General features: G+C 36.3%; 1 protein-coding gene across 1 annotated transcript in view; it reads left to right on the top strand.

The window, feature by feature from the left end:
• The window catches only part of LOC149788949 (uncharacterized), a 145,616-nt gene that overhangs the window by 62,263 nt on the left and 67,798 nt on the right, over window positions 1-15,555 (top strand). Inside the window, exons 13-15 of the mRNA XM_089975093.1 lie at window positions 8,953-9,079; window positions 9,602-9,803; window positions 15,289-15,349. Coding sequence (XP_089831219.1) covers window positions 8,953-9,079; window positions 9,602-9,803; window positions 15,289-15,349 — 390 coding nt within the window. The remainder of the gene's footprint in view (window positions 1-8,952; window positions 9,080-9,601; window positions 9,804-15,288; window positions 15,350-15,555) is intronic.

Below are 15,555 nucleotides of genomic sequence, written 5' to 3'. Positions count from 1 at the left end.
AGAAGTCCTATTGCTTGAGTAATTGTACACCAAAACTCTCACCAATCCAATATAGTTTGTACTGTGCCTTGATGTTAGAAGTCATGTTGCTTCAGTAATTGTACACCAAAACTTACCAATCCAATATAGCTTGTATATACCTTGATGTTAGAAGTCATGTTGCTTCAGTAATTGTACGCCAAAACTCTCACCAACCCAATATAGCTTGCATTGTGCCTTGATGTTAGAAGCCCTGTTGCTTCAAATTGTACACCAAAACTCTCACCAATCCAATATAGCTAGTATTTTTTTCTTGATGTTAGAAGTCATGTTGCTTCAGTAATTGTACACCAAAACTCTCACCAATCCAATATAGCTTGTATATACCTTGATGTTAGAAGCCCTGTTGCTTCAGTAATGTAGACCAAAACATTGTGCCTTGTTCTTAGAAATCATGTTGCTTCAGTGATGGTACACCAAAACTCGCACCAATCCAGTATAGTTTGTATTGTGCCTTAATGTTAGAAGCCCTGTTGCTTCAGTAATTGTACACCAAAACTCTAACCAATCCAATATAGTTTGTACTGTGCCTTGATGTTAGAAGCCCTGTTGCTTCAGTAATTGTACACGAAAACACTCTCCAAGCCAGTATAGCTTACATTGTGCCTTGATGTTAGAAGCCCTGTTGCTTCAGTAATTGTACACGAAAACACTCTCCAAGCCAGTATAGCTTACATTGTGCCTTGATGTTAGAAGCCCTGCTGCTTCAGTAATTGTACACCAAAACTCTCACCAATCCAATATAGCTTGTATTGTGCCTTGATGTTAGGAGCCCTGTTGCTTCAGTAATTGTACACCAAAACTCTCACCAATCCAATATAGCTTGTATTGTGCGTAATCTTAGAAGCCCAGTTGCTTCAGTAATTGTATGCAAAACTCTTACCAATCCAATATAGCTTGTATTGTGCCTTGATGTTAGAAGCCCTGTTGCTTCAGTAATTGTACACCAAAATTCTCACCAATCCAATATAGTTTGTATTGTGCCTTGATGTTAGAAGCCCTGTTGCTTCAGTAATTGTACACCAAAATTCTCACCAATCCAATATAGCTTGTATTGTGCCTTGTTTTTAGAAGTCCTGTTGCATCAGTAATTGTACACCAAAATTCTCACCAATCCAGTATAGTTTGTATTGTGCCTTGTTCTTAGAAGCCCTGTTGCTTCAGTAATTGTACACCAAAACTCTTACCAATCCAATATAGCTTGTATTGTGCCTTGTTCTTAGTAGCCCTGTTGCTTCAGTAATCGTACACCAAAACTCTCACTACTCCAATATAGCTTGTATTGTGCCTTGATGGTAGAAGCTCTGTTGCTTCAGTAATTGTACACCAAAACTCTCACCAATCCAATATAGCTTGTACTGTGCCTTGATGTTAGAAGTCATGTTGCTTCGGTAATTGTACACCAAAACTTACCAATCCAATATAGCTTGTATATACCTTGATGTTAGAAGTCATGTTGCTTCAGTAATTGTACGCCAAAACTCTCACCAACCCAATATAGCTTGCATTGTGCCTTGATGTTAGAAGCCCTGTTGCTTCAAATTGTACACCAAAACTCTCACCAATCCAATATAGCTAGTATTTTTTTCTTGATGTTAGAAGTCATGTTGCTTCAGTAATTGTACACCAAAACTCTCACCAATCCAATATAGCTTGTATTGTGCTTAATCTTAGAGGCCCAGTTGCTTCAGTAATTGTACACCAAACCTCTCACCCATCCAATATAGCCTTTATTGTGCCTTGTTCTTAGAAGCCCTGTTGCTTCAGTGATTGTACACCAAAACTCTAACCAATCCAATATAGTTTGTACTGTGCCTTGATGTTAGAAGCCCTGTTGCTTCAGTAATTGTACACGAAAACTCTCTCCAAGCCAGTATAGCTTACATTGTGCCTTGATGTTAGAAGCCCAGTTGCTTCAGTAATTGTACACCAAAACTCTCACCAATCCAATATAGCTTGTATTGTGCCTTGATGTTAGAAGCCCTGTTGCTTCAGTAATTGTACACCAAAATTCTCACCAATCCAATATAGCTTGTATTGTGCCTTGATGTTAGGAGCCCTGTTGCTTCAGTAATTGTACACCAAAACTCTCACCAATCCAATATAGCTTGTATTGTGCGTAATCTTAGAAGCCCAGTTGCTTCAGTAATTGTATGCAAAACTCTCACCAATCCAATATAGCTTGTATTGTGCCTTGTTCTTAGAAGTCATGTTGCTTCAGTAATTGTACACCAAAACTCTCACCAATCCAATATAGCTTGTATATACCTTGATGTTAGAAGCCCTGTTGCTTCAGTAATTGTACACCAAAACTCTCACCAATCCAGTATAGCTTGCATTGTGCCTTGATCTTAGAAGCCCTGTTGCTTCACTAATTGTACACCAAAACTCTCACCAATCCAATATAGCTTGTATTGTGCTTAATCTTAGAGGCCCAGTTGCTTCAGTAATTGTACACCAAACCTCTCACCCATCCAATATAGCTTGTATTGTGCCTTGTTCTTAGAAGCCCTGTTGCTTCAGTGATTGTACACCAAAACACTCACCAATCCAATATAGCTTGTATTGTGCCTTGATGTTAGAAGCCCTGTTGCTTCAGTAATTGTACACCAAAACTCTCACCAATCCAATATAGCTTGTATTGTGCTTAATCTTAGAAGCCCAGTTGCTTCAGTAATTGTACACCAAAACTCTCACCCATCCAATATAGCTTGTATTGTGCCTTGATGTTAGAAGCCCCGTTGCTTCAGTGATTGTACACCAAAACTCTCACCCATCCAATATAGCTTGTATTGTGCCTTGTTCTTAGAAGCCCTGTTGCCTCAGTAATTGTACACCAAAACTCTCACCAATCCAATATAGTTTGTACTGTACCTTGATCGTAGAAGTCCTATTGCTTGAGTAATTGTACACCAAAACTCTCACCAATCCAATATAGCTTGTATTGTGCCTTGATGTTAGAAGTCATGTTGCTTCGGTAATTGTACACCAAAACTTACCAATCCAATATAGCTTGTATATACCTTGATGTTAGAAGTCATGTTGCTTCAGTAATTGTACGCCAAAACTCTCACCAACCCAATATAGCTTGCATTGTGCCTTGATGTTAGAAGCCCTGTTGCTTCAAATTGTACACCAAAACTCTCACCAATCCAATATAGCTAGTATTTTTTTCTTGATGTTAGAAGTCATGTTGCTTCAGTAATTGTACACCAAAACTCTCACCAATCCAATATAGCTTGTATATACCTTGATGTTAGAAGCCCTGTCGCTTCAGTAATTGTAGACCAAAACATTGTTCCTTGTTCTTAGAAATCATGTTGCTTCAGTGATTGTACACCAAAACTCGCACCAATCCAGTATAGTTTGTATTGTGCCTTAATGTTAGAAGCCCTGTTGCTTCAGTAATTGTACACCAAAATTCTCACCAATCCAATATAGCTTGTATTGTGCCTTGATGTTAGGAGCCCTGTTGCTTCAGTAATTGTACACCAAAACTCTCACCAATCCAATATAGCTTGTACTGTGCGTAATTTTAGAAGCCCAGTTGCTTCAGTAATTGTATGCAAAACTCTTACCAATCCAATATAGCTTGTATTGTGCCTTGATGTTAGAAGCCCTGTTGCTTCAGTAATTGTGCGCCAAAACTCTCACCAATCCAATATAGCTTGTATTGTGCCTTGTTCTTAGAAGTCATGTTGCTTCAGTAATTGTACACCAAAACTCTCACCAATCCAATATAGCTTGTATATACCTTGATGTTAGAAGCCCTGTTGCTTCAGTAATTGTACACCAAAACTCTCACCAATCCAGTATAGCTTGCATTGTGCCTTGATGTTAGAAGCCCTGTTGCTTCACTAATTGTACACCAAAACTCTCACCAATCCAATATAGCTTGTATTGTGCTTAATCTTAGAAGCCCAGTTGCTTCAGTAATTGTACACCAAAACTCTCACCCATCCAATATAGCTTGTATTGTGCCTTGTTCTTAGAAGCCCTGTTGCTTCAGTGATTGTACACCAAAACTCTCACCAATCCAATATAGCTTGTATTGTGCCTTGATGTTAGAAGCCCTGTTGCTTCAGTAATTGTACACCAAAACTCTCACCAATCCAATATAGCTTGTATTGTGCTTAATCTTAGAAGCCCAGTTGCTTCAGTAATTGTACACCAAAACTCTCACCCATCCAATATAGCTTGTATTGTGCCTTGTTCTTAGAAGCCCTGTTGCTTCAGTAATTGTACACCAAAACTCTCACCCATCCAATATAGCTTGTATTGTGCCTTGATATTAGAAGCCCCGTTTCTTCAGTAATTGTACACCAAAACTCTCACCAATCCAATATAGCTTGTATTGTGCTTAATCTTAGAAGCCCGGTTGCTTCAGTGATTGTACACCAAAACTCTCACCCATCCAATATAGCTTGTATTGTGCCTTGTTCTTAGAAGCCCTGTTGCTTCAGTGATTGTACACCAAAACTCTCACCCATCCAGTATAGCTTGTATTGTGCCTTGATGTTAGAAGCCCTGTTGTTTCAGTAATTGTACACTGCTCTGAAGGTTAAAACACTTGTATGTGTTAAGTGCTGTTAGCAATTAGTAGTCATGCCTGAAACACCTGGCAGTATTTTGTATGGTTAGCAATAGGTTGTCATACCTAAAAAAAAGCAGTATTTAGTATGGCTAGCTGTAGGTTGTCATGCCAAAAATACTTGTCCATGTTCTGTATGGTTAGCAATTGGTTGTCATACCTAAGACACCTGGCAGTATTTAGTATGGCTAGCACTAGGTTGTCATGCTGACAACACTTGTCAGTGTTCTCTATTGTTAGCAATTGGTTGTCATGTCTAAAACACCTGGCAGTATTTTGTATGGTTAGCAATAGTTTGTCATACCTATTAAAAAAGGCAGTATTTAGTATGGCTAGCTATAGGTTGTCGTGCCAAAAATACTTGTCTGTGTTCTGTATTGTTAGCAATAGGTTGTTATGTCTAAAACACCTGGTTATGTTCTGTAACATTAGCAGTAGGTTGTCATGCCTAAAACACTTGTCTGTGTTCTGTATGGTTAGCAATTGGTTGTCATGTGCAGTGTTTTGTATGGTTAGCAATAGGTTGTAATGCCTAAAATACCTGGTTGTGTTCTGTAATGTTGGCAGTAGGTTCTGATGCTGAACACACCTGGCTGTTTTATGTATGGCTAGCAATAAGTTGTCATGCCTAAAACACCTGGCTGTGCTCTGTATGGGTAGCAATATGTTGTCAAACCAAACACATCTGGCATTGTTATGTATGGTTAGCAATAGGTTGTCATGCCTAAAACACCTGGCTGTGCTCTGTATGGTTAGCAGTTGGTTCATATACCTGAAACATCTGCATGTGTTCTGTTAGGTTGTGTTACCTAAAACATCTGGTTGTGTTATGTGTTCAGATATATACAGGCATTCCTATTTTTTCTACATGTCCTTACTTTTTCTTTTGGTTTCCATTTCCAGACTTCTATTAAAATCAGCCTTACTGTCCCTATGTTTTCAAAAGTTTTGGATACATTCTTTTATCCATTTAATATGTACTGGCCATCATGGAAAGGTTCTTTATCTCACAGTGCTTTATTTTCATTATGGCCAAGGTAGCCAAGTGTTATAAGGTGTTTGCCTTTACAGACCTCTCACACATCTCAATTGAGTTTTAGTTCATGTCTTGGCTCAACCAACATGGGTATGTGAGAAAGCTTACCAGTAACTTCCTGTTGGTCAGTGGTACTTTCTGAGGTCTTTTTCTACCAAATAGACTGGCTGCCAAGTATGAGTTATCATCTTCTGATTAAACCCCACAAAACCAAACCTTTCTTGTCTGGTCCATCTATTTGTTGCACTTCCTGAGTGATAGAGGCAGGACGTCAACCATGCCAGAATTGATTAAGGTTGGCTGTCACAGTATTATACCTCACAAGTAGAGATATGTTTCATTCAGCTACAAAAGGAAAGTCATTTGTATGTAATGTCCTACTTTTCCCTCTGAATTTCCCATTTCACTTTTGAATAAATTCCCTGATCACATTAACTTAGGAATATAAGCCTGTATCTCCCGAATCCAGCTCTACTAAAAGATAAAAATTTAGCTTTTCTATCTTTTTCATATTGGCAAAGGGTAATAACTCTTGCCCATTACCTACCTGTGCCACCAGTTGTTCAGAACTCAAGACAACAGCCAAATCATTTTAGGAGGCAATCTTACAGTGCGGATAATAAACCAAGTTCTCTACCCACAAGCCTCCTGCTTCCCAATACTGACTTATCACCACCACTGCCAATTGACAGCCTACTGGTGGGTGCTAGACTCCAGCATTTCTCATCACGTTGTATCAGCCTATTTCCACAAAAGAGACCCAAGTCATTTCAATTGGGCTTAAGATTTTGTTTATCCTTTTCCATTCCCCTTCTAACAGATGTGCTATCAGTTCTAGAGAAGGACCATATACTTCAGTAGGAGATAAAGTTGTTGACTGACAAATAGGCAGTGGAGATTGTATGAAAGCAACAATTTCTGGAAATCAGTTCATAGTTGTTCCTTGTTCAAAAAGGCCAATGGCAAGTTTAGGTTGATCAAAGACCTGAGTTTCCTTATTGAATTTATTCTTCCACCAAAGTTCAAGATGAAGATGACCACTCCGGTGGCCTAGTGATTAGAGCATCCGCCTCGGAAGCATGAGGTTGTGGGTTTGAACCCCAGCTGAGTCATACCAAAGACTTACAAAAATGGTACTAACAGCTGCCTCACTAGGTGTTCAGCATTAAGAGGTTAGTGTTAGGACTGGTTGGCCTGGTGTCAGGATAATGTGACTGGGTGGGACATCATGTATATGTCTGCGGCATGATGCCCCAGTGCTAGACATCACTATAAACTGCCACACTGCAGACATTGTAACAATATGACTGAAAAATTGTTAAAAGCTACGTTGAAAATCCTAATCACACACACACAAGATGAAGATTACTAGATCTATCTTACTGTCCATCATGCGGCCCCGAGTAGCCGAGTGGTCTAAAGCGCTTACTGTTACGGATCACTGCCATCTCACCTCTGTCTGTGTGAGTTCGAGTCTCAGGCTCGGCTAATGTTGGTACGTGAGAAAGCCTGCCAGTAGCTTCTCATGGGTCAGTGGTTATTCCCGGGGTTTTCCAGGGGTCTTCCTCCACCAATTATACTGGCTGCCATGTATAGCCTATCGTGTGCTGTTAAACCCTACAACAACAACAACAACAAGTACTCTCCTTCAGAAGAGATAAGAATGCAATTAGCCTCAATCTCACAGCTGCTTACTTTCATATCTCTGTTCATCCTTTGTCTAAATATCAGGCCCTGGATCTTCACCAAAATTATGGGTTACATCATCACCCTGTTATGGTCAGTGGTGACATGTCTGGATGATATCCAAAAACATAAGGGCAGAAATGATCTTCTATCTCTTTTGAATCATCTTGGTTTTCTAGTGAACTGGAAAAATCAAACCTTCACCCATCCCAATATTTTGTCCACCCAGATAGGGAGTTTATTATCATTATAAATCTTGTACATCTCCCTCATGTCTGCATACTACTGACTGTTGAACTTGTAGAGTTTATTTCTTTAGTGAGAGAGTTCTTGCAGCTCCTTGGTGAATGGCACAATCATGGTTGGCTCATGACATGAAACCCCAGCCTGAAATGATGGTACATACAGAAGTCAGCACATATAGTTCGAGTGCCTACTTGGTTCTGGGCTTTTTTATTGTCAGTGGCAACTGAGGACCAGGGAAACAGCCTCTTTTACAAATGAAAAGCTATCATAAAATGCCTTTCAGCTCTGGAAGGACCAACTCTGCAAGAAGTCAGTTCTGATTATGTCGGACGACTCTTTAGTGGTGACCTACCTCATCAAATAGGGGCAAGGAATCTGGTTTGGCAATTTTTTCATTGGTGTTATCAACTTCAAATCAACATGCAAATCAGATACATTCCCAACCAATTCAGTGTGCTGGCTTATGTTCTGTCCAGACAAGGTCATGCAATTCATAAAGGATGGTCTCTTCATCCATTGGTGTTTTGATTGGATTTGTGAGCTTTGGGGGTGTTCAACTTTTTCATTAGGTTCACATATTCATACTTTTATTCAAGTAAAGCAACACAGCCAATGGGCACCTGATCCATGACCGCTGTCAGGTTAAGAAGATGATTATTGAAATCTTTTTATCATCAAAATTCACCACCCTGCTATGCAAGCATCCTTTCTTCAGCATAAAAACTGGCAACACCTATTAGTGGCAAAGGAGATGCAAGTGTTATTGCCCTTTGTGTGTATGATATGGACCGAAAAGACAATTTTTCATCGATTAGTAGGTTTTAATTCTGGAGGTAGCAGGCTTATATTCGTAATTTAACTGTAATCTGGAAAGTATTCTCAAAGAAATTTAATTTACCATAAAATTTGCTTTGTTCATTCTATTTTCCTACTTTTTAAATTGAAATTACTCTTCTTCAATCCTGATTTTAACAAATGGCTTCTTGAAAGCCTGTACACAGTTAATTTATTTTGAATGTCATTAAAAAGTGTATTTAGACTAATTTACTCAAGAAAATTTACTAAATATGTTCAGCAAAAAAATGCTTATTTGTTAATCTAGGAAATACTTGGTTTACAAATAGGAGAAAATTCAGTGCTGTTCCAACTCAAAATGAACATTTACTACCATGTCAAAAATATGTATTCCAAAACTGACCATTCAGCATTGCCAGACTGCCTGTAATGCTACCCATGCTTAACACAGCCATGGTTGCATTCGCTTCATTATCTCACACTGGGTATGCAAAGAAATATGATAGAAGCATTATGAGAATGCAGTACCTTAAACTTCTGAAGATTAAATCTGTTTCAGAGTAAAGGTTTGGTAATTGATGCCCTAGATTGCCTTGCGGAGACTGGGCAATACTGCTTGAGTCAACATGCTTTGGGAATGCTCCTGTCTAAAGGCTTTGATTCTCACCTGGCTCGTGCTGCTGGAGGTAAACGTTATATAATTTAAAGTCAAAGGATCATTTTACCTTGTGTTTGCAAGGAAATAAGGAAATGTGATGCTTGCCAGTTTCTTCAAAAGAGGAATTTTGTTCTTATCCAGTAGAATTAAATATTATCAAAGAAGGAGCGTAATTTCTAACAGTAATGCTTCTTTCGACTTTCTAAATGCTCTGGAGTTGGTAATTTTACTAATTTCACTTCATGGAGCTCTTTTGAGAAATTAAATATCCTGCAAGAGTTTTGAAACTGAGGAATAGATGTTTCATTTTTTCATAATTTGTTAAATTTATTTACGTGTTTTATTTATTTGCAATGAAACGGAATAAACTTTAAAAATTATAATAAGCCAAAGATATATGATCTACTTTTTATCTTGTACAAAATTTGTTTTGAAAGCTAAAGAGATGTTAATCACATTAATAGTGAGGCTGTTTCATATCAGCTGCCTACAAACCAGACTAAGTTTAAGTTTTTCAAATGAAACATTTTTCTTTTATTTTTATTACCAGGTTCTTTTCTACAGTGTCTAGATGCAGAGAGTCTTGTCCGTGTTCTGTGTGGAAAACCGCAGTTGGCAGTTCAAAAATCTGACTTGTTGCTCAGCAGCCTGAATGACCTCAGCATAAAATCACTTATCCAATTGGCTGCAGTTTTTGATCCATCTAGGTTACAAATGAGAGGATATCTTACTAGAAAGTTACATTCCAGAAGGTACATGATCAAAATAAGCTGACATACAGAAATAAATACTGTTCATCTTATATTGATTAAATAAAGTAATTTGTTAGGCATATGCAAATTGGACTATCCCACTATGCATGTATACATTATCACTTATTCCACTATACATGTATACAGTATGGACTATTCCACTATGTACATGTGCAATATAGACTATTCCACTATGCATGTATTCAGTATGGACTATTCCACTATGCATATATACAATATGGACTATTCCACTGTGCACATATCCAGTATGGACTATTCCACAATGCATGTATACAATATGGACCATTCCACTATGTATATATACAATATAGACTTTTCCACTCTGTAGATATACAGTAATTATAGGTTACATTTTTATGGGAAAATATGAACGAGTTTTGGGATGGAATACTCACGACCTTAGGAGTGCAGTATATCCATCTGACAAAATGAGTTCATATTTTCCCATACAAATGCAGTAACCTTTTTATTATATGCTCATTTTTTTATTCTACCTAAGGTTTAATTATATAAACAAAATGCACTACAAGAAACAACATAAATGAATGAATGCCGTATTCCAAACTAAATGCACAAGTGCAGATTTGTCATTACACAATGACATTATTATTAATGCGCACATAACTCCACCCAGATAAATTTGAACTTAGTCGCGCGCTCGACATAACTTTTGAAAGAAAATGTCGTGTCTAGTTAAATTTGAAATTTGCAGTCATATTGTGAATGAATGCGCATTGCAACAGCTGTTCCATTTGATCTGGAATGAATATATTTTGGTATTTTGTTTCGATTCTACGAAAGTTTGTGATTTTGGACTGGATTCATCTGTGTAAATTATACATGAAATACATCGGATTAAAGTGGCGTGGGAGAAGCGTGTTCATGTCTGCTAATGTGTTTCTGTTTCTGTCATTGAATGTTTAAAATCATAATGTGGGAAAAAATATGAAGTCTTTCAATTGCATTTATCAAAAAGACGCTATGGAATTTAATGTTTATTTCATTTTGAGTGCAATAAGGAGGATGCAATTGCACTTATCATTGAAATTACAGCACAATTTCAAAATGTGTAATCCAGATTGAAAACCTATGACATGGCTTGTGTAATTTGGATTTGCAGAATTAAGAAAATACATTTTGAGGAAATTCAGGATGTAAAACTGTATATTTTATTTTTCCATTCTTATCACCAGCTAAAGAAGACAGTATATGCCTTGTCACTTGCATGTTATTTGTAAGGACCTTATCTTCCGTCTTTTATATAATGTAGCTAGCCTAAATCCGTAACATTGTATCAATGCTGAATGTGCCAAAACAGTTTTTTTGCAGTCCACGAAACATGTTTTAGTTCATTCAGAAACCAATTTAAACAACCACAACTTAAAGAGCCTCTTACGCGAGTGTACATGATTTGTGTACAAATCAAAAGTATTGGCGTCTGCATCCATTGTTTGTTTACAATAGAAGGTATTTCCTTTATGCACGTGAATACTATATGTGTATTGTCGCGCGCGTTCAGTGTCAGGGAATACTGAACAATTCTGACAATGTAAAGTTAACGGGGAAAAAAATGAGCATATAATAATGACTATTCCACTCCCTTGTGATAATGTTGTAGTCAAGAGTCCGTAACTGCCAATGGTGTTATATTGAGAATTATGAAATGTATGGAACCACAAAGTATTGATAATAGTGTAATATACTAAACTGTGTTATGATGGAACTTTCAAAATTTGTTAAATGTGTTTTGAAAAGGAAATACTGATATAACATTGAAGTTCGTCTTGTTTTCTTAAAGCCCATATTGTTGTACATTGGTATAATTTGGTGATGGGATCCATAGTAGTAGTACTGAATTATATCTGGAATCAAGTTATAATGTAGCACATTATTACACGGGTTATAACATAGTGCATTATAACAAGGGAGAGCTGTAAGTGTTATGGTAATCTAATTCAATGAATTTTTAAAAATGGAGATATCTGTAATATGATCTTTGGTTACCAGGATGACTTAAATAAGTCAAATATATATCTTAGCAGCAATTGCTGCTGAAATGCAGGATATTTAACTCTTTATAAAATTCATATTTTCAGCTCTTAATGGTTTAGATTATCCACATATTTAAAGCATGCACAGTTCATTCAGTTTACACCATGTCTAATATCTATCCATAATCAACTGCCATCACAATGAAAAGCACAGAAATGGTACCCTGCCACTGAGGATCCCCAAAAATATTAGAAAGACTATTAAAAAATGTATGAATTTTACTGAATGAAGAAAAGTATTTTTCTGATTTGATATTTTCTTTGTAATGTGTTTATTGAGATTACTTCTTAATTCTAAAACGGCAAGTGTGCAAAATCACCTTGATGCATATGATAAGTTGCTTATTAGTAAATTTCCTATGGTTGTCAAGATTATCATATGATTTTCCAGAGTATCATATGCTATGATTTTCCAGAGTATCATATGCTATGATTTTCCATAGTATCATATGCTATGATTTTCCATAGTATCATATGCTATGATTTTCCAGAGTATCATATGATTTTCCAGAGTATCATATGCTATGATTTTCCAGAGTATCATATGATCTTCCAGAGTATCATGCTATGATTTTCCAGAGTATAATGAATTTCCAGAGTATCATTTGATTTTCCATAATGTCATATGCACTTTTGTTCACTCTGTCATTTCCTTTTACAGTACTGTTATAAAGATTAATCATGTTGCATAAACATATATTTTTCAGTATTCAGTAAGATGCAGAAGTTATACTGGTATCAGCATACATCCAGTTTCTCCCTAAGTTCTTAATTCTAGTACATTCAAAGCTAACAGTTCATGTAATAATCATGACATAATAAGTCACATCAAGCTAACAGTTCATGTAATAATCATGACATAATAAGTCACATCAAGCTAACAGTTCATGTAATAATCAAAATGTAATATTGTACAGGTCACATCAAGCTAATAATTAATGTAACATCCATGATGTAATATGGTACAGGTCACATCAAGCTAACAATTCATGTAATAATCAAAATGTAATATTGTACAGGTCACATCAAGCTAATAATTAATGTAACATCCATGATGTAATATGGTACAGGTCACATCAAGCTAACTATTCATGTAATAATCAGAATGTAATATTGTACAGGTCACATCAAGCTAATAATTAATGTAACATCCATGATGTAATATGGTACAGGTCACATCAAGCTAATAATTAATGTAACATCCATGATGTAATATGGTACAGGTCACATCAAGCTAATAATTAATGTAACATCCATGATGTAATATGGTACAGGTCACATCAAGCTAACAATTCATGTAATAATCAAGATATAATATTGTACAGGTCACATCAAGCTAATAATTAATGTAACAGCCATGATGTAATATTGTACAGGTCACATCAAGCTAACAATTCATGTAATAATCAAAATGTAATATTGTACAGGTCACATCAAGCTAATAATTAATGTAACATCCATGATGTAATATGGTACAGGTCACATCAAGCTAATAATTAATGTAACATCCATGATGTAATATGGTACAGGTCACATCAAGCTAATAATTAATGTAACATCCATGATGTAATATGGTACAGGTCACATCAAGCTAACAATTCATGTAATAATCAAGATATAATATTGTACAGGTCACATCAAGCTAATAATTAATGTAACAGCCATGATGTAATATTGTACAGGTCACATCAAGCTAACAATTCATGTAATAATCAAAATGTAATATTGTACAGGTCACATCAAGCTAATAATTAATGTAACAGCCATGATGTAATATGATACAGGTCACATCAAGCTAACTATTCATGTAATAATCAAAATGTAATATTGTACAGGTCACGTCAAGCTAATAATTAATGTAACAGCCATGATGTAATATGATACAGGTCACATCAAGCTAACAATTAATGTAATAATCATGATGTACAGGTCACATTATGCTAACAACTCATGTAATAATCATGATCTAATAATGTGGAGGTCAGATCAAGTTAACAAGCCATGTAATAACCATGATGTAATACTATGCAGGTCACACCAAGCTTACAGGTCATGTAATAACTTTGTACAGTTCTCATCAAGCTAGCAATTTATTTAATTACCATGATGTAATACTGTACAAGTTACATTAAGTTAACAAGTCATGTAATCAATTTGTACTAATGTACATGTCACATCAAGCTAACAGTTCATGTAATAACCATGATGTACTAATGTATATGTCACATCAAGCTAACAATTCATGTAATAACCATGTTGTACTGATGTATATGTCACATCAAGCTAACAGTTCATGTAATAACCATGATGTACTAATGCACATGTCACATCAAGCTAACAGTTCATGTAATAACCATGTTGTACTGATGTATATGTCACATCAAGCTAACAGTTCATGTAATAACCATGATGTACTAATGTACATGTCACATCAAGCTAACAATTCATGTAATAACCATGATGTACTAATGTATATGTCACATCAAGCTAACAGTTCATGTAATAACCATGATGTACTAATGTATATGTCACATCAAGCTAACAGTTCATGTAATAACCATGATGTACTAATGTACATGTCACATCAAGCTAACAATTCATGTAATAACCATGATGTACTAATGTATATGTCACATCAAGCTAACAGTTCATGTAATAACCATGATGTACTAATGTACATGTCACATCAAGCTAACAATTCATGTAATAACCATGTTGTACTGATGTATATGTCACATCAAGCTAACAAATTCATGTAATAACCATGATGTAATACTGTACAGGTCACATAAAGCTGTGCAGTAAACATTGATTTGACATCAGCTAATGTTCTTAAGGTAATGTTACTTGTTACTTGGGGGGCCCCGAGTGGCCGAGTGGTCTAAAGCGCTCTCCGTTACAGATCACTGCCATCTCACCTCTGTCTGCGTGGGTTCGAGTCTCGGATTTGGCTAATGTGGGTATGTGAGAAAGCTTGCCAGTAGCTTCTCGTGGGTCGGTGGTTCTTTCCGGTTTTTTTCCGGGTTCTTCCTCCACCATTAATACTGGCCGCCATGTATAGCCTATCGTGTGCTGAAAAATGGCGTTAAACCCTACAACAACAACAACAACAACAACAACAACTTGGTGCTTGATTTAATTTTGTTTGCTATGTATTTAATATGCTTCTATTATCAATCATGAAAAACATGCTGATAGACTTTTTTCTGTATATCACATGTTTACCACATTGGTTTTTGTTCTGCCGACATTCATCATAACAATCACTTTGACATGCTTGTGAATGCCTGTTAATTGAAGAGGGATTTGGACAAATAAGTTGTTTCTATGCATGATGGATTTTTTGTTGAAATAAGGCAATAACTTACAGCCAATGTCTGAAGTCATATCTACTTCATTCTCCTTTCTTCCAGAAATACAAGTCAGGGTTCAGTAAATTCCATTCCTGCGGAGGGAGCTGATACGGGAGTTACGGTGAGTTATTGCAAATAGTAAAAGATACGTTAAACTTGAAATGTCTCAAGAAATGTACTCATTTAAAATCAGAAGCCTTGAGCTGGTGAAAATGTCAACCATCTTCATATATGTGAATTTAAAAGTTATGTTGTAAAGTGGAACCATGATTGTTGAATTTTGCATGTCAAGAGTATATAGATAAAATGATTGCTGTAGCTGCTGTG

The sequence above is a fragment of the Sinohyriopsis cumingii genome, chromosome 11, assembly GCF_028554795.1.
Source record: "Sinohyriopsis cumingii isolate HCF-2022 chromosome 11, ASM2855479v2, whole genome shotgun sequence".
Lineage (NCBI taxonomy): Eukaryota > Metazoa > Mollusca > Bivalvia > Unionida > Unionidae > Sinohyriopsis > Sinohyriopsis cumingii.
This window is presented reverse-complemented; position numbering and strand designations above follow the sequence as displayed.